The 26,658-nt window shown below is 39.9% G+C and overlaps 1 protein-coding gene across 9 annotated transcripts in view; it reads right to left on the bottom strand.

Annotated features, from left to right (window-relative positions):
- Window positions 1-26,658, bottom strand: part of PPFIA2 (PTPRF interacting protein alpha 2) — a 320,885-nt gene that overhangs the window by 90,023 nt on the left and 204,204 nt on the right. For all 9 annotated transcript variants that reach the window (XM_048502302.1, XM_048502308.1, XM_048502311.1 and 6 more), the window contains 4 exons: window positions 16,215-16,331; window positions 7,919-8,140; window positions 4,203-4,349; window positions 2,082-2,216 (listed from right to left, as the gene is read on the bottom strand). In XM_048502302.1, coding sequence (XP_048358259.1) covers window positions 2,082-2,216; window positions 4,203-4,349; window positions 7,919-8,140; window positions 16,215-16,331 — 621 coding nt within the window. The remainder of the gene's footprint in view (window positions 1-2,081; window positions 2,217-4,202; window positions 4,350-7,918; window positions 8,141-16,214; window positions 16,332-26,658) is intronic.

Genomic DNA, 26,658 nt, shown 5'->3' with positions numbered 1-26,658 from the left:
CTCAGGAAATCATAATAAATTCTTTTATCACATGTTAAGCTGTTTCTCCATCAGATTTATATGCATTCTATCCAGTGTTGGAATTCAAATAATTTAACAACTGGGTCTGGTGGTGGGATTCAAATAATTTAATAACTGGTTGTTCACAAGCACCATTTTAACAACCTGTTCTGCCAAAGTGGTGCGAACCTGCTGAATCCCACCACTAAGTCTATCTATCTGAGAAGGCATGAACATGCTTGGTATGGCAGGGCTTGTGGTGATAGGTTATGATCATTGATTGAACTGGGAAGGAACAGGCAACTTGCTGCCAGTTCCTCCCAGCTTGAAATATGGAGCTTCTTGGTCATAGCTAAGTGTTGCTGGAACTAAAAAGGCTCTTGCTGAGTCTGAGAAAAAGAAGGAAATTATCAAGGTTGAGTGCTGAAGAAATGTTAATGGACCAAGACTAAGTCTACAACATGAATATGTGTTACACAAAAAATAGCTTTGCCTTTATCAAACAAAATATTGTCACATTTGTTTCTGATTTAAATTGCAGAAATTCAGAAGAAATACATAAACAGAAATACCCACACTTAAAAAAAGTAGTGCTGGAAACTCACAAAATAAAAAGTTGGTAATAATTGCCATTACTTCTCCACATTCAATCAGAAATGAGAGTCCAAAGACAGCAGAATTTGATACAACTTATAGTAGTCCCTATAGTTATCTGATTGTATGTATAACACACAATCCTTCTAAACCTTGACATTGAACATGATCCATTTCATGTATTACATGAACTCATTTATTCATTGAAGAGGACACATGTTCCTTTCTGAATATTGATGTCTCTATAGAAATGAATGCAGAAGTACTTGTGGATAGGGGAGCTCCATGGGAGCATTTGAGCTCCTGTTCCCACATTACTGCTGGAATGGGGTAAACAGTTTAAACAAAGATATCTGAATAATTCAGAATATTTAGACACAAAAAAGGCCATTGTAATTTTTTAAAAGAAATGTGAACAAAATCTTTTTTTTTAGATGGGTCATCCTTAGGGACTTTTCATATTTAAAACTGTGGCCCCTTCCGCACACGCAAAATAATGCATTTTCAAACCACTTTCACAACTGTTTGCAAGTGGATTTTGCCATTCCGCACAGCTTCAAAGAGCACTGAAAGCAGTTTGAAAGTGCATTATTTTGCATGTGCGGAATGAGCCTGTTATTCACAAATGTAAAGATTTTGCTTTCAAAAGGCTTTCTTTCTGTTATTTGATCCCAACAATGATTTTATTGCTATATTCCTGAATTTAGCTGAATATGCTTAACAGAGAAATCCCATACATGTTTACTCTGAAGATGAATTCCAGCTAGTTCAATAGGGTTTCCTTGCAACAGAGTGTGCCTAGAATGCAGCCATAATTCCATAGAAAAAGTCTGTTTTGGATATTACAAGGAAGAGCCAGCAAAAGTAACATCAATAACTCGTGCATCTACTATTATCAATGGTGATTTGCATATCCACTCACTGGAAGACATGCAAATTTCAGATGTGCAGACACTTAAAACTTTGTGCAAGACTGGCAACATTTCATTAGAGTACATCTTCTGTACAAACTAGCCACTCATGCACATCCACCTCACAATTCATTTGAGCTGGATCCATAAAAGAAAGTGGTTTTTGCCTTATTTATTTCATGAAAGTGATCGCAATCTTTCTTTGAATCAATGTGATGTAGGAAATCATGGAAAATTTCAGTGGCAAACAAAGCTAGTGATTTTAGCTGAACTTGAATAACCACAACTCTTTTATAATACAAAGTATTATAAAACCCTCCTTTGGAATATTGAAAAAAATGTACTCAAGCCATACAGTAAGGCCAAGCAACACCTCTGCCATTATGTTAAATTGAAGCAAACATCTTTATATATGATTAGTATTTATTTACAGTGCCATTAAGAAGAATCATCTTTGTCCATTCCAAAACAGGCTTTTATTTCTGCTGGTGATACTGAAGAGAGGAAAAAGGGATGAGAATCAGTGTTAAAAGAAAGCATATTTCTGCAGTTAACTTACTCCTTAGTTCATCCTACCTTTGTTAGTGCTGCAATTCTTTGAGCCAGTTCAGCTTCCACTTCAGGCAATGTCTCTGCTTTCCGCATTGTTTGCTGTAGTTTTTGCTCAGCTAATTCAAGACGTTCTTGAAGCTGTCTGTTTTTTTCTTCCATCTAAAACCCAGAAAAATATGATCAAAATATTTTGAGAGCTGAATAAGGAATTTACTGCAGTTTGAGGGATGGATGGACAAAATAATCCTTTACAGGAAAAAGGAAAAATATTGAAAGCTTATAAAAAACTTAATTCAGATACAGAAATCTCATGATTCAGATATTCAGGATCATAACAAGCAGATTTCAAACCATAAAGCGGAAAGGGAAACTGATGTGCTGATTATGACAAAATTGACATTATTTTAACCAAGCCACTTATTTACAATAGTCAGCTAATGGAAGAATGAAGGTTAAATGGGAGAATGTGATGAATTATTTATCTAGTTTATATCTCATAATGCAATTGTAGGCCCAAGATAAAGCTTGCAAAGGATTGAAATGTTAGAGGGACTATTGTCTTCATTATTTGGGGAAAGGCTACATTGTTTCCTACAGTCACTGAGAGTTATGTTAAATATTTATAGTTTCCAATACTGCAAGCTGCTACCATAATAAGGAATGTAAAGATATCTGAACTAACCTCTACCCACTGCATCATAAGGACCAGGAGAATTCCAAGATGGTCTTCATTTTAGTGTCACAAATACTGACTAACCTGCGTATGAATATTAAATGCAGGGCCACATAACCTTCGGCCAAGAAATCTGTTCTGATATTATCACCAGCCCATATATTTGCACCATCACCAAGATGAGTTTTATTATGCAGGAAATGGTGTACAGTGGAACCTTGGTTTTCATTGCCTTCGGTTTTCATCGGTTTTGGTTTTCATCGATTTTTTCAGTGAAAAATTTGTCTCGGTTTTCATCAATTTGCCTCGGTTTTCATCGATTTGCAGTAAGGTGCAGGGGTTTGTGGAGAAAAATCACCCGGACAAAGCTGTTGCAGATCGTGTCTGCAACTTGTTTAATGACAATGTCTTGCCCCATTTCAGACAAATCTTAAAGAGGCATCAGAAACAGACCTCTTTGGACAACTTTCTGGTGCGACATTGGTCCACTGGCTCTGAAGCTGGTCCTAGTGTTATTGTTTGTTACTGTTTTCAGCATTAAACACTATGTTTATTCACAAAAATGTGTTTTTGGTATGTTTTTTGGAGTGCCTAGAACGAATTAATTGGATGTACATTGATTCTTATGGAAAAGTTTGCCTCGGTTTTCATCGGTTTCGGTTTTCATCGATTCTTTTCGGACGGATTACCAACGAAAACCGAGGTTCCACAGTATGTATATTGGTTTCCAAAAAGTCAATCTGGCTAGCTTCTCCATTCTGTCTAAATCATTAATCATTAATATACAAATCTACTGAAGAAGAATGGCAATGATAAACCGGAAAGCACATAAGTTGCTTTTCTCATTCCATGTTTTCACTAATCAAAGTTGAAACTTACCAATTCCATTTCAATGTGGAGATGAAAACTTTATACAATGCATTCTTTTGATCTGCCACTTATTATGTACCTCTTGCACACTACAATAATTGATACTTCCCTGAAAACAACTGCATATCCTTCAATCTGTGAATAGTTAAGGGACCTCTTGCAAGCTTGCACTCTGTTGCATGTGACGTTCAGTTTTTGATAGATCTGCTTCACTATTACTTTTTCTTTGCATTGACTTTTTTACCTTCACCAAACCCAACCATGTCTATTTCCCTTTGTTTTCCATATTCAGCAGAAGCCATATCTGACTAATTCACATATTCTACCATCAAGCACTGATATTAAAACTGGAGCTTAGCCCTAGTTAAAATGAAACTCTGCCTAATCTGATCCACTGTTGCCTCTTCTATTGCTTGACAGACAAATCTTAATTCTTTGTTGACCTAAATTCAGCAATATCTTAGAAGGCAGTGTAAGTTCATAGCAAGTGAACAAATTTGAACTTCTTTTCAAGAAAACTTCAGTGTATAATATAATTAAATGTACCAGTCTATTCTCTTCAAAAGTTTGTTTTAGCCTTAGAAGTGATCCAGATACTTAACCTGACGCAGGAGGGCCTCCTTGTTTGCAAGTTCATTTTCTAGCTTATCATTCATGTCATGGATGGAGGTGGATTCCCTCTGTGCACTTAGGTAACGCTTCTCCAGAGTTGTAATTCTTTCTTCCATGTCTTCTTTCTGTGCCATAGCCTTAAAAGAAGGAATAGTACATCAAATGCCACAGCTTACACAGCTTGCCAATGTTCACTCTGCACCAACAATAGACTACTTTTATCTAAATCGAAATTTGTGAAGTTACAATCAACCACGAGGAAACTGAAATTACTGTTCACAAGAGGAACCTCAAATTATGAATGTGCGAGGAAAATCTGAAAAGTAGTCTGAATAGCATTTCATGGTGAAGATGCTAATTTGGGGGGAGGAAGGAGAAGATGCTTTTGATGCTTGTGATCTTTGGGATTGCTTGTGTGCCTGCTACTGCATCCATGTGCCTAGGGGCATACTAATCTACTTTTCTATAGTAAACAAAGCTCATTACAAAGACATTCATAACCCTCTGGTTTTCTCTTCCATCCTTGAGGTATCAGTATTTCTATTTTCATTGACTGAGTTTACTTCTCCCTACAAATAATCTAGTCTGCTTATTATGCATGTTGTATATTAGTGATCTGATAGTATGTTTATCACATCTCTTCAATGGACACCTGAATACCATGGAAAAAATAAAATGTGACTTGTTGCAGGGGGAACAGTAAACACAAGTGGATGGCAGCTCTTTTTTTTTCAGGACAGTTTGTAGCATTGAAAAAGCATGTTCCTGTTGTGAGGAAGCTCATGCAGGGACGTAGGTATAGATTTTTTATGGGGGGTTCAGGGGTGGGGCCACACCCCCACCCGCCCCTAGGGCATGGCCACGCCTCCCCAAGCCCTGCCCCTGGCCTAGTGCTTATAAAAGCAGCTCTCCGAGTTCGGGGATGGCAGACCCCCTGCCCTGCCCTGCCCCTCCCTTCTGGGCAGAGGCATAGAGGGAAAATGGAGCCTGGTGCAAAATCTGAGTTGTGTGCCCCCCCCCGGGCAGCCGCTGTGATGCTGGAATCCACCCCCAAACAGCATCACTTTCAATGGTGTTTAAACTAGAGAGCCCAAATTCTCCTTTTAAATCCACCTTAAAGGGAGAATCTGGGGTCCCCAGTTAAAACAACATTGAAAGTGATGCTGTTTTGGGGTGGATTATCCCCCACCCTGAAACAGCATCACTTTCAATGTGGCATAGTGGTTAAGAGCAAGTGCATTCTAGTCTGGGGGAACCGGGTTTGATTCCCTGCTCTGCCACTTGAGCTGTGGAGGCTTATCTGGGGAATTCAGATTAGCCTGTGCACTCCCACACATGCCAGCTGGGTGATCTTGGCCTAGTCACAGCTTTTCGGAGCTCTCTCAGCCCCACCCACCTCACAGGGTGTTTGTTGTGAGGGAGCAAGGGCAAGGAGATTGTAAGCCCCTTTGAGTCTCCTACAGGAGAGAAAGGGGGGATATAAATCCAAACTCTTCTTCTTCTTCTTCTAGAACTAGAGGACCTCATAGGATTCTCCTTTGGGAAATCCATGCCGAAGGGGGTGGATTTAAAAGGAGAATCTGGGAGAAATTTAGGGGTGCCTGCTTTGTCAGGGGTGCAATGGCTAAGCTAGAAGCACCAAACTTTCAGAGGTATCTTTTTTAGGAGTCTCTCCTAATGATACCACCCAGGTTTTGTGAAGTTTGGTTCGGGGATCCAAAGGATTATATGGACCCTCAAAGGTGTAGCCCCTCTCCTATTATTAGGTCCCATTAGGAAACAATGGGAGATGGGAGCACCCCCTTTGGGAGTCCATAACTTTGGACCCCCTGGACTAAACTTCACAAAACCTGGGTGGTATCAATAAGAGCCTCTCCTGATAGTACATTACAGGTTTGGTGGAAGTTTGGATTCAAGATGTCCCAAAAGTTATGGACCCCTCAAAAATGTAGCCCTTCCCATCTTCTATTAGCTCCCATTGGAAACAATGGAGGATGGGGCACTCCCTTTGGGAGTCCATAGCTTTGGACCCCCTAGACCAAACTTCACAAAACCTGGATGGTATCAATAAAAGACTCTCCTGATAATACATCCCAGGTTTGGTGAAGTTTGGTTCAGGGGGTCCAAAGTTATGGACCCTCAAAGGTGTAGTCCCCATCTTCTACTAGCTCCCATTGGAAACAATGGAGGATGGGGGCACCCCCTTTGGGAGTCCATAACTTTGGACCCCCTGAACCTTTTAATACAGAGATTACATTGTAATAGATATCATTGCTTGAATTATATGAAATAAAGGCTTACGTGTAATCCAACAACCTATGAATCTTTGATAAACAGAATCTTTGATAAACAGATCCAACTTTTGGCTTGCCCCAGAAAGTTCCCCAGTGCTTAACAAATTTAAATCCTTCCTTCTGGCACCACTTCCTTATCCACATTTTGAGATCCTTGACCTGAACCTGTCTAGTTAGCCCTGCACTTGTAACCACCCTCTGTTGTCCTGGCCTTTAACTTCCTGCCTAGTAACCTATATTTTTCTTCCAAGATCACATGATTACATTTCTCAGTGTCACTGGTGCCATGACTGCTGATTGCTCCCCAGCACCATCTATCCACCTATCTCTGCAATGTGTGATGTCTGCAACCTTTGCACCAGACAGGTAAGTCACCATGTGGTCAAAATGGCTGTCACAGACGTCTCTCTCTATGTTCCTAATAATCAAATCACCCACTACCAAAAGACCTCCTCTCCTCTAAGCCCAGAGGGAGATCTTCAGTATGGAAGGACATTGATCCATCATCTATGGAAAGGGTTCCTTCTAAGGGATCACATTCTTCCTTCTCAGACTAACATTATCTGACCTTAAGACCATCTCTCTTCACAGCAGCAGAAATGCTGTCAGAATTGGGACTGTTCTGGTAAATCCCTGAAGGTCTCATCCCCAAACTTCTCTCTCTCTCTCCACCTCAGCTTCTCAAGGTTGTTAATCCTAGCCTTAAGGGAACAAACTTGCTTCCAGACAGCCAAGAACTTCATGCATTGAGCACACACCCATGATTTCTGTCTAGTGGGTAGATACATGTGTTATCTTCCCATTTCATATCATACAATCACCATTTGGTGGCCATCTTAAACTATTGTGGCTGCTGATACCTATGATGAGTATTAATCACGGACAGTGTTTCACCACAAGGATCCTACTCTGTCACCATGCTTTTAATATGATGATCAAATGGAGGCCAAGAAAATATATATGCTGACCTGCACTCTTTGGAGGAAAGGCAGGGTTAAAATGTTACAAAATAACAAAATAAAAGGTAACAAAATAACCCTTTAAAAAAGTTAAAACATTACATTGCTATCCACCCCACACAGACAACTTACTGTGTGAGAAAAGCCAGGGAAGAAATTATGACATTTTTATGTTGATACCAAGGAAGAAATGGGGGAGACTTCAGGTCAGGAAGATGGGGCTGAACATTTTTGAACCCACTAGGCACACATGGAGAAATACAAATTATACTTCTTTTGATGGGTTAAGTCCTAACAATTAAAAACACATGCAGTTTGGAGTGATCATTTACCATACCTTCCCATACCTTTATTGTACAGATTTACACACAAAATTCAGAAAAGGTAATATTCACATAACTTCACATAATGACAGGTTTTAATAAACAAATGCAGCTGGCATAAATTGTTTACCTCTCTAATGTCCCTCTGATATTTGGTGTTCATGTCTTCAGTTTTAATGAGTTCCTTTCTAGCTGCTTCTGCATCTTGCTCTACTTCCCCAACTCTCGAAGACAACGAAGTCAAGCGTTCCTTCATCTGTGTCATTTCATAATTCTGTTTTTCAAGAAGCTCTTGTAGCTCCACCAATTGACTGGTGTCGTCATTTGAATCTATTGAGCCATTTGATAGGCGCTGAAACAAAAAAAACACTAATGTTTATCTACAGAAGAAATGGGAAAAGGCTTGCAAAATCAACTTCCATAAACAAAATGACTTTTTAATGAGATGTTGAACTGGAAATTCCTGATTTCTGTATTGGTTAAGCCTTCAAAATAAATTGCTAGAATTGGTCAGAAAGCAGCATTCCAACTAAATGCAAGGACAAGTTAGCTTCAGACAACTATGTTAGAAGTCCATCATCAATGTTGAGTCCATGTCTGCTCAGAAGACTCTTCTTTAGAGTCTTCTCATGATGACTTGCTGTAGAAAACTCATTGTTAGAAAGGTTACTTCTGCACATTTCCATGTTACTGAGTTAAGATTTGGAGAGTGAGAATAACAGTGATAGCTACTCTGGGTAGCATGGGTCATATGCGATGCCTAGGCCAATTATGAAAGTGGGTATGGACTTACATGTGCAGACACTGAGCTCTCCTTTCCAGGACACATTCTTCAGAACAAGTTAATTATGGCCTATCCCCCCTTCCCCGGGTCCAAAAATCCCATTTTAACCCAGATCTGTACTCTCAACACTATCTACATCCTAGGACTCTGTGATTTCTCTGTGTGCTTTGACCATTTGTGTACTTGTATTTTTTATTTTACTTTTAATAATAAAATTGTTAAACTTTTATTCATGATTCCTGCAGATTTCTTGCAGAAACAACCTCCATAAATTCTGGTGGAAAAGATCCTGGTTACTTCGCCTCTCACTAAGCAAAGTCTGATCCCGCTAATTCCCCACTCTAAGGGACAGATCCTAGCATTTACTTCTTTGTTCACAGAACTGACATAAATCTTTTTAAAAGAATCTTGAGCATAATGGCCACGCCAGGAGAACCAAGCATTAGTCCTTACTACAGCAACATAAGATCTAGATCTGGATCCTCTCGCTTGTCTGGCATATCAGAGGAAAAAGTTTCCAACCCACCATTCTCTATATTGTGGTAATTTGTTTTCCTTCCAGGATGTTCTTTCATGCTATTGACTAAGTCCCCTCTTTGAATGGATACTCTGAATTATACAGCACATACTGGCAATGTTATTCAACATCACTGCTACTGGGTTGAATAGCACAAATAAGATGTTTAGAAGATGGGAAAAAGATGGCTTGGGGAAGAAGTCTGTACAACTTTCCCCCAAGACATCCTCAGGATGTTTTATTTTTGTTCAAGATGTCATGGTCCACCTGTCCTGGGGGAGGGGAAGGGAGGAGGCCATCATTTCGTTGTGGCTCACCCACCCTGCGAGGAGAGGGCCTGTCATCTAGTTGTGACCCACTTACCCTGGTGAGGAATTGGAAGGGAGGAGGAGGGGAAAGAAGGCCAATCATCTGGTCAAGGCCCACCCACCATGGGGGAGAAGGGAGAAGCCCATTATCTTGTAATTGGCCTACCCATGCTGGAGGGAGGGAGGAGGGAGCCTGTCATCTGGTTTTGGTCCACCCACCATAGGGGACAGTTAGGTAAGGGAAGGTGGCCAATCATCTGGTCCTGAGAGGAAAGGGAAAGAAGGGGGAGAAGGAGGGGGCTCATTATGTGGTCATTGTCTACCCATGCTGGAGGGAAAAGGAGGGGGAGGGGCCTCATCTTTTAGTTGTGACCCATGCACCCTTGGGAAGAGGGAGAAAGGGGGAGGGGAAATTGAGCAGAGGTCTACCCAATGCTTGTTAATGGGCAGTAGACCAGTCCTCCAAGCAGCCACGATTCTTAGATGCATCTGTGAGCTACAAAGACACCTCCCTCTAAACAAAAAGAAAAAACAACATGGGTGCAGCATTGCCAGGGAAAACAAACTTTATTCCTGAATGTTTTACAATGACATAGCAAATGAATGAGCTGCAGGCTGAGGAAACCTCTGTGCGAAACAGACATGCAGCAAATGGAGGCAGCATGGACTCTAAAGCAGCAGAAAATGGTTGGGGCAAGCTGTTGTGATAATATAAGTAAGTGCTCTAATGGGTGTGTGTGTGGAAGGCAGGAAAAATAAAACACCCACTATTCAGAAAGAAACATCCAAGAGGGTCCCTTTTAAGACATCCTAAGGAAGTCTTATTTGTGCTTTGCATAACTGGCAAAGGACAAACAGTATTCTTAAAATACAAATTCTTTAAATTCTGGCCTGTGAAAAAAAGGAAAAAAGTCCTGCTGGATCAGATGTAAAGTCCCCTTTAAAGCAGAAGCATAGCACACTTCCTGTAGACAGCAAACTTTGCTAGCTGTCCAAATACAGTAGAAGTAGCCAAAAGGAGGGGAAAAATAGATGAAAGTGACATCAAGCAAGTCTGATATCAGAGACAGCATTATCTACAACAAAGAAGGCATGAAAAATCAAAGTTCAAAAATATTCTGTGGGAACAAGGGTCACGGAGGCCAATAGACATTAAATATGGAAGAGGTTTAGGGAGAAAAATGAAATTGTTAGTGCTTTGTAAGACAAAGGACAAAAAGCATATGTTATTTTCTCTTGGTGAACAGCTTGAAAAGAAATCAGTACCAGGTATATCTCTCTTCACTCTATAGATCAAAAGCACAGCAGCAATTCAATCTTGTGTTTATGGAGACAATCATTGATCAATAGGAGGCAACATGGTGTTTGAATAAAAGTATGAGAGAACACTAAACAAGCCAACATACTGGAAAAATGTAGAGCCCAGTAATACACTGAAATAATTTCCCACATAGTGTAAAACACTTTTATCACAGTAGCATGAAGCTTGTTTGATTTGACTATATTTTTTCATATATGAAAAAAATTATTCTTGCAACATAGTTGGTGACTTGTCATTTCATCAGTCAGTATGAATAAAATAGTGGCCCCTGAAATGGAAAGCTGCAATCTTATGTATTTCTTATTTGGAAGAAAAGTTGCACTGAAAATAGTGGAACTGATTCAAGTAATTGTGCACAGGGATCAGGCTACAGACTGAACATTTGGATATTCAAGGTTATATTCTCAAACCATACTAATGTATAAATTCTGTGCTTCTGACAGAAATTTATGGGTTTTTTTGGGGGGGGAGCCAAACATTTTGGTCCTGATGCTATTATATCTGCCAACTTGAAAAATATACTCAGCCCTGGACAATACCCCCTTTCAAGCAGGCTGCATCTCCTTCTTTCTAAACTGCTAAGCAATAAAGTACTGTCTTTATATTTTTATTGCTAATCAAAATGTTCTGGTCAGTTAACAAGAAAAACCCATTGAGTACTATAATAAAAAGCACAAAGTACCATTTTATCTCTTCCAGCAAACACTCAACAGCATGGCGTTAACTTCACATACTGAATGCAGCAGAAGTGGCAAAATATTACAGATGTTAGATGTTAATTATTCCTAGTTTAAGACATAACTCTAGTCTTTACCTTAAACACATAGTTTAAAATTGTACAAGATTAACTGCCATATCCTATCCATTTGTTGCCCAGCATTCAAAAATACAAAACATACCAGATAGGCACCTCTTTCAGTTCTATAGATTCTTCCAATTATTACTGTTTAAGGTTCCGCTACCCTCTTGTAACTGCATCTTATTATCTGCCTTCTTTCTTCTCCCAAAGTCTCTGCTCCACAAGAAACACCTTACCTCTCCTTTGTCCATTCTGCATCCTTTGTAACTCCTTTGCTGTCTTGTGTGCCAAACAAGCAGATATTTTGATCAAATTCCATGCATTCATAGCTTTACAGTAAATTGTATCAACAATGACCCATCAATAAAACAATCCGAAAATGAATACCATGTCTATACTGTTTCTTAAATTAAGCTGTACTCTTCTGATCATCTGGGCTCAAATTGCGTTAACTTTCTAATTTAGCATTAACAGGGGCAAAGATCATGCCTAAAGTTTTGTACATCAAGCACAATAATTATATTTAATAAACAGTAAAATTATAGCATCAATTCCTTGAAGCCAATTTTCTCCAGGTTATAATCATCCTGTGAAGGTCAGATAGAATTAAAACCCAAGATGTCCCTTACACAAACTGTCCACAAGTGTGACTCCAGAGTTATGTGACATTTCATTCAAATTATCTCTTTTTTTGGTATTGATTTTTAACATAGAAAGACGACTGCAGGAAATAATTCAGGAACGTTATTGTTTTTAAAAACTGTCAGGCCACACCCCGGGTATGGACTTGCACAGTTGTGTTTTATAAAGACTGTCAAAGAAATAATACCCAAGAATCAGGTTTTAAACAAAAGAAAAGTTTTTACTGTCCAGAATAGATCTATGACAGTGAGCCCTCTATAAGAGCCACACCTCACTATACAAAAGACCTCATCTTTTATAGTTTCCAAGAATAGATACATCATTCATAATCATACCTGCATACATTACCCATATAATCATTTTTCCCATACATGCTTTCTTCCTTAGCATTAAAATCAATTTGGCTTGCCTACCCCTTCCTTTCACAAATGCTGGAATTTTCCTCTGCTTTTCAGCAGAGTGTTTGTCCCTGCCATTGGCAGAGCAATAAACTAAATTCTGTCTTTCTGGTTTTCAATCCTGATCACCAATTCCCAACATTCCTAAGGGTGGGTTAGAATCATAAAGTTCCCTTTCACAGGGTGAAAGATTTCACATACAACTTATTCACTTTAAAAGGTTAAAAATGATTTTGACAAATATACTATGTGATTCTGTAGAATAGAATTATAGTAGAATACAAGTAGATATCTCTCATTATCATTTCAGCGTTCATCTATATATATAAAAAGCTAACAGTGTTTTTGTTATGTGACATTTCATTCAAAGTATTGTCGAAAGCCTTCGACAATACAGTGTTTTTGTTGATGATAGTATAACTCAGTAACTGCTGGGCCAATTCCTCTGAAAATTCCCAGCTACTATAGTCAGCCAGATGAGAGTATTTTTAGATGTTCACATATCTGAAATTTCACACCTGGCCCAGGTAAAATGCCTTTTTCCTGGCACTCCATGGTGAAGGACATGCAGTTGCCTGTGTAACTGTCACCCTTAGAATGTTCGTGGTGCTTAGAATGTTCACTCAGATGGCCAGATATGAGCAGTGGAAACAGTTCATAGACAGTAACTTGAGTGGAAGTGAAACACATACACACACATACACACGAGGGAGAGGGAAGGGAGGGAGAGGGAGGGGGAGGAAGGGAAGAGAGGGAGGGAGTGGAAAGGGATGGAGGGGAAGGCATACAAGGGAAGAGAAGTGAGAGAGGGGAGAGAGTGAGGGGTGGCATGCAAGGGAGGGGAGGCAGGGGGCCCAGCATCTTGATATGACCCACTCACCCTAGCGAAGCAAAAGGGAAGGGAAGGAGGGGCAGGGGTGGCATTCAAGGGAAGAGAAGTGAGGGAGGGAAGAGAGTGAGGGGCGACATGCAAGGGATGAGAGGGAGGGGCCAGGCACCCTAGATTCCCTGAATACTGCGGTTACAGTTAAGAAAACCAGGCATGCATTACTCAGGAGTAAGCTCGGTACAGCAACCGTGACATACTTTGAATGGCTGCATCACGCCCCTCAGAAGGTTTCCTCAGAAGCGACACCCATTGCCACCAACCAAACTTACTCCCAGGTAATGACCAGCCAGCCTAGATGTGTGGGAGGGGTTCCTTTCCATTCCCCCCCCCCAGGAATGCGGGCACACACATCAATGACATCGCACACAGTAATTGTGGCCGCGTGTTTGCAGCCGAGAACGCATCATTGGGCCTCTGCAATTGATTTGCTGCTACTGTTCCTTTTCCATTTCACCACAATAAGCCACAGCAACGCGTGGCCAGGCCCCTCTAGTTAAAATATATAAAAACACATTTTCAGTTATCTAATCAAATTCCGTTCTATTCTAACCTTTGATTTCTTTATTGCTATGTTTATTTCATGTAGACCATCCCATATAGCTAGTTTTGACAGTCTATAAAATATGTCTTCTGTCATGTCTTGGCCCGCAGTGACAATATCCTTCTTATAGATATAATATTTTGCTCGCCTGCATGACCGCTATGTATCTGCTGACAAGCTGACCCAGAGAGAGAAAACCCATTTTGAATCCTTTGATTCTATAAATCCCTTATTTGTTAATATCAAATTCCATTCTTAGGCCTATGGTCCATCTTCACAAAATCCTCAAGGGAAATTTGAATTGTGTTTCAAATATTTGAATGATCTGTAAGCAGCAAACAAGGGAAATCCTAAACAAGACTGGAAAAGCTACAAACTTCCATTGAAACGATTAATAATTAATCACCTTAAAATATATTATTTTTTATTTTTGATACCATTGACATATAACATTATTAGTTTATAGCAATGTGGTTAAACACATTATCACATGTTTGTTTGGGACATTTCCCATTAACTCTGACAAAATTTAATTTAATTTCAGTCTGCAGATAACTCCTTCCACAAATCCACTCTGTAAAGCATTTGTGTCAGGAGAGTGAGACTTTCCTGCTCACCCCTGCTAGTGAAGTAAAAAATGTCCTCCCAAAGGCTGATCCTGGGAGACAGGGGATCCCCAGGAAAAGTATGAAGTTGGAAGTCAGGACATCTGCTGCAGGGGAATGGTCGTCAGAAATTGCCCCTTCCTTTTATGAGTGAATACTTTCACTAAATGCAAACCATTGAGCTCCTTTCTCCACCCCTTTTTTCAGGGAGAGCTGCAAAACAACTCAAAATGAAATCAACCTTAATTTACCTTAAATTGCCTTCAATTGCAGCCTCTTTGTAAACTCCCTTGATCTCCCTCTTCACCCTGGTATTCTGAATCAGTGCAAATGAGTTCAGTGTTCAATATTTTATTATATTACAATTACAGTAAAATAAACTGGAGATCTTCAAGAACTTAAAGGAAGCATCTCATCTCAACCTTTGCCACTGTTTTCTTTCTCCCCTGTCCTGAAAGCTCTATAGCATCTTCCAAGGATTTTCCACATGGAGTTTTCTTGTTGGTTCTGGCCAGTGGTGGGATTCAAATCATTTAACAACCGGTTCCAGTGGTGGGATTCAAATAATTTAACAAGTGGTTGTTTACATGCACATTTTAACATCCGGTTCTGCTGAAGTGGTGCAAACCTGCTGAATCCTACCATTGTCCTTCAGTTTATTGCCTGATTTCCTCATGCATTTTTGTGCCTTCAGTTTTCATCTCTCCTCTTCTTTTCCGCTGGGGTTTTTTGTTTTATTTGTTTTATTTTAATGTTTTGAGAGCACTTTTGCTGTGATGTTTTTCTAAAACCTGATTTTGAGTTGACTTTTTCCTTGTGCATATATTTTCTATCAATTTTCTTTGTCCCACCCACTTCCAGTCCTCTTTTCAATGATTGCACTATCACCAATTCATTTGGGACGATATTCTAATGCAGAAGCACACAATTTTCTCAACTGCTGCACCTCAACTGACCAAACTAACATCTTTACATGAAACAGAGTATAGTTTATTTCAACATCCTTCTAGATTGGAAATACCTTACACGTGTATGTGATCCACTGGCTAAATAAGCCCAAAGCTTCTCTCCTCCCGCCTATTACAATACACTGTGTTTTCTCTATTAGAAAAACATTGGCTGCCTTGAAACCAATAGAGTCAGAGATTGCAATAATGAAAGAAACCAGAACAAAATGAAAGAAAACCATACTTTTAAAATTATTGGCTGCTTAGATGGGGAATTTGGTTCGTTTTTGTAATTATTGGAATTAATATCAAAGGAAATACACATATCTAATACAGTAAGGACATACTGAGCAACAACAGCAGCAGCAACAGCACCCACCACCAAAGAGTCCAGTAGAACTGTTAAACGTTCAGGCAATGACAGACTCACATAATAGTATTTTTGTAATATTGCTTTGCATGTTAGCAGAGTAACAGCAAAAGATGAGTTCAGTAGTTAGATGTGACACAAAGTTTCTTTGCCATTGGCTTTAATTTTGTGTGAAGGATGCATAAATGAGATTGGTCAAGGGTGTCTGGCATGCATAGTGAACTTTCATAGATTTGAAAATGCAGAATGCATGCAACATGTGCTGATCAGAACATTTCAATCAAAGCAAAACAGCTTTTTCATACCTTTTCGTGAATCTTTTGTCCTGACTCTATTCCTTTGATATGTTCTGAGTCAAGAGGACTCTCTCCTGATGCCAATTTCCTTTGAATGTGTAAATTTTGCTCACGCAAAGCTATAATCTATAAGAGAGCATAAAATTACAGTGAAAAGAAATAATAAATGGTCATACATGCATTTATATATCAGTATGCTGAATAATCGACAGCAATACAACTTACAAACAAATCCTTATTTATTTATTTATTTATTTATTTAATATTTATATTCCACCCTTCCCCTTATGGGCTTAGGGTGGCTTCCGGCATGTAACATTTAATAAATACAATTAATATAAAATCTTTAAAACAATAATTGAAAACTCTAAACAAAATGGCAATTAAAATCTCAATATGCTAATAATAATAGAGGGAGTGGAGTAGGAGATGGGGAAGCCAAAAATTGGTACAGGTTGTTCCTTACCTTGCTTCTGCTTCAACTATAGGCCTGGTGGAACAGCTGTGTCTTGTAGGCCCTGTAGAATTGCCTTCAGTCTCTCAGGGCTCTGGTATTCTCTGACAGAGCATTCCAACAGGCTGGGGCCAGGACTGAAAAGGTCCTGGCCCTGGCTGAGGTTAATTGGACCTCTTTCAGGACAGAGATCACCAGTAAGTTGTTATCAGCAGATTGGAATGCTCTTCAGTGAACATAATGGAAGAGACAGTCCCATAGACACAAAGGCTCCAGACCATTTAGGGCTTTAAAGGTAAGCACCAAAACCTCAAACCTAATTTGGCATTCCACCTGAAGTCAACAATGTAGCTGGTGGAGCGTTATACTAAGCATGTGTACTCAGAACTGATGGAATGCTTATACCCCATTAAATTGGATTACAGTCTTTATTTTTAAAAGTGAATATTTACAATATTTAGAAATATTATATCAGGGTTTGTATGTTGCAAATTTATAAATGAGGAGGGGGAGAAATCAATGAGTGGGTATAAAAAGGACAGCAGCCCCTAGTTCACTTCAGAATGCCAAACATACATTTGTAAAATGGCATTTGTGAAACTAATAGTCAGGAAAAAATATAGTAAACATTGTTGGAAATGTTATGAATTAAGTTGAACTGATATACATTCAGCAAACAAGAATATGGTAATATGGTAAACCATTTTTCAAAGAAATATTTCCTAAAATTCTTATGTCTAAAAAGATTCCTAATTTAATTCCTTGTCAAAATTTGTAAAAACCTGACCAGTGAGGTTGAGCTGTAGATTTCATGATAAATGATGCTAAGTATGAATTGGATTTAAAAATTAGAAGTCATTTCTACTAGTAGTCAAATGCTTTTTTGGGACAGATGACCCATACCAATTACTCACGTTTCAGTTTCCAGCGGGAGATGATGGCGGTACTGCTCAAGCTTCTACATCTCTCTAGCAATGGTTACCACCAAAGTCATCTGAAGTTTTGCCAGCCGACCTTCCGTTAGAAGCCAACCAATGGCAGATAATTCAGGTGGGAAAATTCAGAGAGTGATAATATTTCTTTGCATGTCCTAGGCATTACCAAAAAGACATAAAAGGCAGAAGCTATGGGCCACTGGCAATCACATATTGATCATAAGGTGTAACTGAGACCTTAATGTAAAGAAGTATTTTATAGGTTACCATTGCATACATGGAAATACAGCAGTATCACTTACTAATGTCGGGTCGTTGCAAAGCGGCAGCCAGATGCACCGAAAGCATAACCTGAATTATGCCTAGTCACTAATTTTGTTCTTGACAGTGAAGCTTCCTTTGACATAATAGGTTCCAGAGAGCGGTATAAAGCCGGTAAGCTCGAAAGCAACAGGGCCAGAGACGGCACCCGCGAACCGCCTTGTTCGGTTACGTAAGCACGGAACTCGGTATGAAACATTTCCTTGCAGTAAAACTCAGAACATGTACAAAAATACAGGATTTGATGAAGTCTCTTATTCTAAAATAATCCTGGCAACTTCCCCGGTCCGCTGAAAATGTTGTCAATGCGCCCAACCGCTTCGGAGGTTAGGGAATGACACAATGGATGCACATATAAATGGCATACAATTGCCTCCTTTGCCGGTTCCAAATAAACCCATTTAAGCCTTCGCCATACTTTGGGAGCTACGCTGACAGTGAGAGGTATATTTACACCCTTTCTCCTGTAGATGTTCATCTAGACATTCCAGTTTTACTTGGCCTGGTTTTGAAATGGGTTTTTGCCTTCATTCAAGGATTCCATTTCCAGAACTTGTGAAGACTTCAGAAATACTGGTGTATCTCTATGTTTGATTATTTTGAAAGCAACTTTGTTTTATGTGAAATATCATAGAACAAATGTGTGGATTCTCTTAAAAAAATTATTCCCTCCACTGTGTCTGCTAGCTCTTGCTTATTACAATTGTTTAGGGTAATTCACTCTTTAATGTCCTTAGTTATGGGATCAAAAAGTATTAGTGATTTGGCCATCAGCTATGAGGTTTTTGCGAGATTCTTTTTTCATCTTCAGGTCTTTTTGGCCATCTTCAGGTCCAATACTGGATCATTTCAGCCTGCTTTCCCAAGCTGATGTTGGCAAGGTGATTGCGACTGTGAAGTCCACCACCTGTCCCCTTGATCCGTGCTGACTCTTAAGCAGATTCCGCATGGGCAAAAAACAGCAGTGTTAAAATGGTGTAAAAGGGTTTAAAATGGTGTAAAAGGGTTTACACCATTTTTACATTGCTTTCACACTGCTTTCACACTGCTGTTTTTGGTCCATGCGGAATCTGCTTTAAACAAATAATCTCTGAATCCTGTAGATCCATCCAACAACCACACAGTTTAGAACTTACCATTTCTGGTAGGGTGGTTGAAAGAGTAGTTGGGGAGCAACTGCAGGCACTCTTGGATGACACACTGACCTTTGACCCATTCCAGTCCAGCTTCTGCCCTGGCCACAGGACGGAGACCATGCTGGTCGCCATCACAGAAGAGCTCTATTGCAGCTGGTGCTTTTAGATCTCACTGCAGCATTTGACCAGGTCGATTACAACCTTTTGACCCACCACTTCGCCATAACTGGGGAACAGGGGACAATCTTGGATTTCTCAGGGAATGAAGACAGCAGGTAGTGTTAGTGGATGACCTGTCCCAGCGGTGCCCCCTTGTTTGTGGGGTGACACAGGGGACAGTCCTGTCTCTGGTATTATTTAACATTTACTTGATCCCTGGTGCAGTTGGTACAGAGCTTTAGATGAGTTGCCATCAGTATGCAGATGATACCCAGCTTTTTTCTGTTGATGGAGGGCCAGCTGGCCCAGTGGCATACCGCCCAAAGGGACATGTGGGGAAACATGTCCCTGGGCGGAGGCCATTTAATCACATGGGGGGGACCGGAAAATCACCCCCTACAAGACTCATCCCTCTGCACCCAGAGAGCAGTGGCTATGGGGCTGTTGCTGGGCTGCCCTTGGGGGGGAGGCCGCTCTTGGTGTTCCCCCAGAGAGGCATCGTTGGCACCTAGAGCAGGTGTTGTCCCTGGGCACCATTGCCCCTGATACGCCTCTGACCTATTCCCTACTATTTGCACTGGTTAAAAAATCACTGGTTTTCAAGGTTTGGGTTTTAACCTTCAAGGCCTTGAGTAGTACCTTTGAGACCACAAATAATCCAACAGAGCACAGCAAATATCAAATCCTTTCTGCTTGCTAACCACCAAGAAAGAATACAAACCCATCAAATTTATCCACTGTACCTCCTACCCAAGCAATGTTACATCTAGACTCTGGAAATCATGATCTTGAAAAATATCTTCAAGAGAGCTTTTCAAATGAATTGAAATTTAAGGAAGCTCTCTTCAACATTTCCATGTAAATCTCTTCCCCCACCCTGAAACTGAATGTATTTAGCTTCTCTTCAGTGTTTCTCCCTTTCATTATAAGTAATAAATTCACTGTATTCTAGGCTTATTATCTGCATTTCATACATTTACTTCATTGAACGTGAATTAAACAAAAGTTCACTTTCACCAAAAGTACTATAAAATGTACTGTGCATATTAAATGTGAACCCTATTTGATTACTAAAAGCATACATGCAGCAATTATATTTGGCCTTTTATCAAGGGTTTATCCAGCAGTGTATCATGCAGTAAGATAGTGACATCATTAATATTTTCCTGCTGGTTTTTCTTAATGTTCCTTTCATTTAAATTATATTTCAAACCATCTGTCAGTAAAGTATTAAATTATGTCACTCTAATTATCTTGATTGAAATTTGCTTCCACTTAAATCACTTGCCTACCATGTACCAAAAGGATTTAATTTAATTAACAGTAAGGTAACAAATGTAAAGAGGTCAAGGCTTAGGCTCAAATGAGGTTTTGCTAGATATTTATAACATTTAAAAAGATTTAAACTTGATTTGTAAGCATCTGACTTTTTATTTTACCTGGAGCAAAGCAGCAGCTGAGATTTTTTTAAAAATACATGTGAACTATACTAGATTTAAAAAAAATACATGTGAACTATTCTAGATTGATAGAATATCGTCTCTTATTTAATTTTTGCCACAAAGCTGTTCCACTTTTAGCCACTCAGCTTGTTTCTCTGATGAACTAAAATATCTCCAAATTTTATGTACATATATTCAGATTAAATACAGTGTCCCTAATGGGAAACTATTGTATTTACTCTACACTGTCACCCAATTTGCTTCCATGTCCAATTCAACGTGCCTGCATTGACCTTAACAGTTCTGTACAGCATGGGACCAACATATCTTAAGAACTGTCTACTTCCATAACAACATATCTGACCACTTCAGTCATCTCCAGGGGCGCAGGTTTTTTTGTGTCCCTACCATCTGAAGCTACCCCAAAAAGGGTCTATTCAGTTGAGGCACTGAAACTTTGGAACTCCCTTCCCAGGGAGATTCATCTGTCTCCCTTAATGGTTGTCTTCTACCAGTGATTGAAGACTTTTTTGGGGGTGGGGGTGGGGGTTTGGTATCCCATTGCCAGCTCTTATTAGCCCTCTTTCTTGTTTGTGAGTTTATATATTTATGTGATTAAATGTCTTATGTATTGTTTTAACTATTTTATTCCAATAGTAAAGTCCATTGTGCTAAACAGTACATCAGGCACTAGACAGCTGTTCGTGGTAGGCCAGCAGCGAGACTCAGTTTCGCATGCAGGATGGCTGCCCCCATCTTGCTTCCCAAGGACTGTACTGTAGCCCTTGGGAAGCGAGGTTGGCGGGGAAGGCAGCACTATCCTGCATGCCTTTTTACTGAATAAAGTACATCATTGAACTCAGATCTTCTTGCTGATTTTGGCAATATGTAGTTTCTCCCTTTTTTAATTTTAGGTGACATAACTTCAAAGCTTCACAGAATCTATGCCAATTCTCATATTGAGACTGTGAAATTTTGAAGACACTTCATCTATATTTTTTAAAAAGGGAAACTACATATTGCTAAAATCTGCAAGAACTGAGTTCTATAATGTATTTTTTCTTCCCCCAGCTTGCTACACAAGTCTGTGGGCCTTGGAAAGTGAAGTGGGGGGTAAGAGAGAATGATTCTGCATTTAAGACTGAGTATACTCAGTCCCACATGCAGTATTGCTGTCTGCACCTTGTTTCCCAAGGTCTGTGGGCCTTGGGAAGCGAGGTGGGAGGGCATGAGTCCTCTCCTGGCTGCTGCCACTGCTGGGGCCCAACAGCAGGAGGTGGTTGGCATGGTGGCAGTTGCAGTGGCTTGCATGGCAGAGAGCCATTCTGGAGCTGGTGGTCCCTAAGAGGCCCAGGTGGTCAATAGCTGTGCAGGACTCATTTCCAACAAGTCATCACACACAGCTTGGTTGGAAGTGAGTTCTGTGTTGTGATTGGCTAGCAATGCATCATTGCCACATGTTTCATTGTTACTAGGATTATAAATACTGAATTATGTATTATGTTACTGAATTATGTATTAGTATTATAAATACTGTTTTAATGTTTGAAATGCTTAAATGCTTACCACCTGAGTTAAGTGGAAAGGTGGCCTGGCTTGTGGCAACCCTCTGAAGAATCAAATAATTGAGAAAACACTGTAGTCTAGCCACAAATATAGGAATTAAATATAGTATAGTGGTGGTTTGCCAATTGTGTAATGATTTTGGTATTCCTAGGTGGTCTCCCATTCAAACATCAACCAGGGTGGATCCTGCCTAGTTTCTGAGATATGATGAGATTGGGCTAGTCTGGGCTATCCAGGTCAGAGCATTGGAAATATAGGGGCATATTTACCCAACAAATAAGGATAGGACCTGAAAATGTGATTCTGTAGGTATTGTTTTCTTCATTTTTCATCCCAAACTACTATCTAATCTATTCACAAACTGATATGAGATAGAATACATACATATAAAACTACATCTAAGATAAGACTCTGATGGCTGGGATTTCTATAATAGAATACTAGGTACAAATCACATTACATTATTTGGAAGAACAACAATACTTTAACTCCTAGTGTGATTTCATGTAGTTCTATTCTGATTAGTCACGGCACACATCACTTAAAAACAGGGCGGCTGGTAACATACCAAATTTAGTGTCACACTTAAAAAAAAATTCTGTTGGAATTCTGTTATTTTAGATAATGTCTATTTTTGTCTGAACAGCCAACCAAGATATTTTTAGATGCATCAAAACAACAGTGTTTTCATGAAAAACGAGTATTATCACTTTGGTGCTAAGGAAAACTAAGAACCTGATGTTCCACATCTTATAAATGGAGCAGAGTAGAAAACTTGCCACTGATGCAGTGGTGGGATCCAAAAATTTTAATAACAGGTTCTGATGGTGGTGGGATTTAAACAGTGGCGCCGCCGCACAGACACACCTCCAGTCCCTATTGGGCAGGGAGGTTGCTTTAGTAACCCCTTCTTGGCACTCAGGAAATATTAGTAACCACTTCTAGAGAAGTGGTGAGAACTGGTTGGATCCCACCTCTGCACTGATGCTATTTTTGGTGGCAATATACTGCACAAAGCAAAGCATTGCTCATTCTTGTTCTCTAATTGAAAAGTAATATGCGAAATCATAGTTCATGCCCAAGATGGAAGAATAACACTTAAATTGCTGCAAGTCCCACTTTATAGAGATCAAGAAGAAAGTTATGTGTAAGGCTGAACACACTCAAAGTCAGCTTTGGCTGATTCCGCATGGGCCAAAAACAGCAGTGTGAAAACAGTGTGAAAATGGTGTAAAAGGGTTTAAAACGGTGTAAAAGGGTTTATACTGTTTTCACACCGTTTTCACACTGCTGTTTTTGGCCCGTGCGGAATCAGCCTTTGTAAAACAGGAATAACTTTATTGATATACGTCGCCCTAGCTACAGGGTGCTAGAACTGAGGGTTCTTGCCCTCAGTTCCAGTATATATAGGGTGTGTGAGTGGGCGGTCCTTTGGAGCGGTGGGATCCAGGGAATCCGGGGAAATGAAACTGAAACTTAGTCCTGACAACCTGGGGAAATGAAACTGAAACTTAAGTCCCTTCCGCACACCCAAAATAATGCGTTTTCAAACCACTTTCACAACTGTTTGCAAGTGGATTTTGCTATTCCGCACAGCTTCAAAGAGCACTGAAAGCAGTTTGAAAGTGCATTATTCTGCATGTGCGGAATGAGCCTTAGTCCTGACATTATGTTTGCAAGGGTCATAATGTGTACTGGTGTTAGTTCTGATCTAAACTCAGACATGTGTAGGCTTTGACTGGATCAGCTTTTCTGAGAAAGGTCTACTGAAAGAAGTGTTAGAATTTGCCAATATCACCGAGTTGAAATTATGTGTTTATTTGTGACTTCTTGCTCCTGTTCAAGCTTTCACAAAAAAGCTATTAACTGTCTCCTCCAGTGCTTTAATAACTGCAATGCAGATTTAACACAGCATTAATTAAAAGCTGTAGTTAAATACTTGCTGTTTCAGTGTGATAGAAAGCTTATGCCAAAGGTGCTATGAACTTTTAGAATGTGGATCCAGTAAGCAAAACATATATTAATTTTTGACTAACTACCTGGATAGTTAAGTAACACAGTGTAGATTAGATGCTGAAACTGAGCTGAAGACAGCCATATTTTCCAATCTGAGGTGCATGCCTTGACATATTCCATCACTTGTTTCTTTAACAGCATGGATATGGGTATTCTGATTATGAAAAGGCAATCAAAATATTTTCAGCCATAGCAGAAGCTACATTTTAGTAATGATGGCCTGTATAGCACTATTACTAGCATGAGCTGCACTTTGAAGGAACAAAAGGCAAAAGCAGAAAAAAAAACCTTTCAATATTACAGAAACTGGTTTGGAGTGTTGTTTTCGATTATCACAATGCCTTTTCATACTCTTTTTAAAGTAGGATGGGAATACAATTTTTCCAAATGTACTTTCTTCATCTGCAATTCAGTTTATTTTTAAAAAGACCACTGAGTTTCAGCAGACACTTAGCTGAGCTGTGGAATAAAAATTCCTTTTCAAACAAGTCATTGTGCACTTCAGAAGACTGCTTCAGATGCTTGTACTTGGAGCTTGAAACATGGATTTTAAGATGATTTGCTAACTCTGATTAAAGAAAACTACAATGAACACAAATTTCAGAGCAGAGTTAATGTGACTATGTGGCAGAGAGGAGAGGAAATTTATGTAGTGTAGTCTTGCCCACGAGGCCCCAAGGAAGAGACGAGACGTGGAGATTTCATCTGGTGGAGAGAGCCAGTAGCAGGAAGCGCGGGATCCCATGATCCCGCAAGAGCCCTTTTGTCCCTTTGTGTGGGACACCTGGTGACCGCGAGTCAGGCAGTTCATGACCCGTGACTCACGGGGGAGCGGGGGTTGGGGGAGCGTGTGCGTCCAGAAGGCCGTAGCCGGCACTGGCATTCCAAGCGCTCTTTCTACGGTTCTGCTGGGTTCGCGGGCTCACCCCTACAATGTAGAAAAGGGAAGGGTGGAGGGCAAGGGATCAAGTAATGACCGTTTAGAAATGGGAAACACATCTGCAACATTCCTGTGTATTATTCAGAACATTAATAATTTTGTAATTCTATTAGAAGAGTTTGGCTTGATAATCATTACATTTTAAAATTGTATTTCAATAAGTCTAAGAAGATTGTCTACCACTTGACTTCATATCTAAGGCCCGTTCCACACATGCAGAATAATGCACTTTCAATCCACTTTCAATGCACTTTGAAGCTGGATTTTACTGTGCGGAATAGCAAAATCCACTTTCAAACAATTGTGAAAGTGGATTGGATGTGCATTATTCTGCATGTGCAGAAGGGGCCTAAAATATGAATATCTTCAAATGAGAGAAAAAAATCAGAGGGCAAAAAAAAGGTCTTGCCAAAGTTAATAGGCTGCATTAGGATCCAGTCTGCAAAGGTTCAGAGAGAGAACTGGTAGCCCATCAATAGGCTGGCAATATTTCAAGAAAAAAGTATTAAGAATCAGAAGTTATACCAGAAGTTCTTGTAAGGATAGATGCTCAGAAGTTTGACATATGAAGTTAGAGTTGATAACAAAGATAGAAAATGGATGGAAGGGCATAGGAATAGTTAGAAAACAGAAAGCTGTGGGTACACCTACAAAATTAACAGAATAAGCCACAATGATTTTTGCAGTTAAAAGTGGCTGTATTTAGGAATTAATCTAGTTCTCACTTCACATCAAGTATGCCTGATTCACATCTTAGAACCAAGCACAAGTTTCTCCTTTCCATTGTACAATTCATTGTTTAATTTAAAAGTGGATGATTGGTACTATTAGCTGGAGAAAACACTGAGCAGCAAATATATTTGCTGTTTGCATGAGACCCAAAGCTGTGATTCAGCAGGAATCCCCAGTGTGGTAGATACTGGTGTCTTATCACACATCAACACCTTTCTTTGCACCCACCAAGTGTTTTTAGAAAGTGGATGGGCTCACTTGCTCAGCAGAGCTTCTGACTTGTACTGGAGATTTGATTGGTTGGACACATTAAAATAATGTTTTTTCAGAAGCAGCTGCTACCACAGTGTTAGTTTTACAGCCCAATCCATAGAGGCAGCCAGAGAAGGTGCTGCTGCTGCGCTGCTGCCTCCAAAGGGCTTCCAGTTGGAGTAGGGAGGCAGCAAATGCCAGAAACTTCCCAGCCTCCTGAACATTCTCTATAGCTCAAAATGTATTTATGCCACCCTTTTGGGTAGTATAAGTCTAAGGGCTATGCCAGAGGTGTTTCTGGCTCTGAAGGTTGGTGGATGCCGACTAAAGTCAGCTCCACCAACAGGTAACCCCCTAGAATGTCCCTAGCCATGTCTCTTGGATGTGACATAGCTGGGGGCCAAGTTTCCTTCTGGGTTGGAAGTCATTCTGAGTGTCGCTGAGGTCCATGGTGCCTGCCTGCCTCCCAGTTTGCTCTCCCCACCGAAATAGCTGCAATT

Source organism: Sphaerodactylus townsendi, linkage group LG06, assembly GCF_021028975.2.
Source record: "Sphaerodactylus townsendi isolate TG3544 linkage group LG06, MPM_Stown_v2.3, whole genome shotgun sequence".
Lineage (NCBI taxonomy): Eukaryota > Metazoa > Chordata > Lepidosauria > Squamata > Sphaerodactylidae > Sphaerodactylus > Sphaerodactylus townsendi.
Note: the sequence above shows the minus strand (reverse complement) of the source record. Positions and strands in the feature narration are given on the sequence as shown.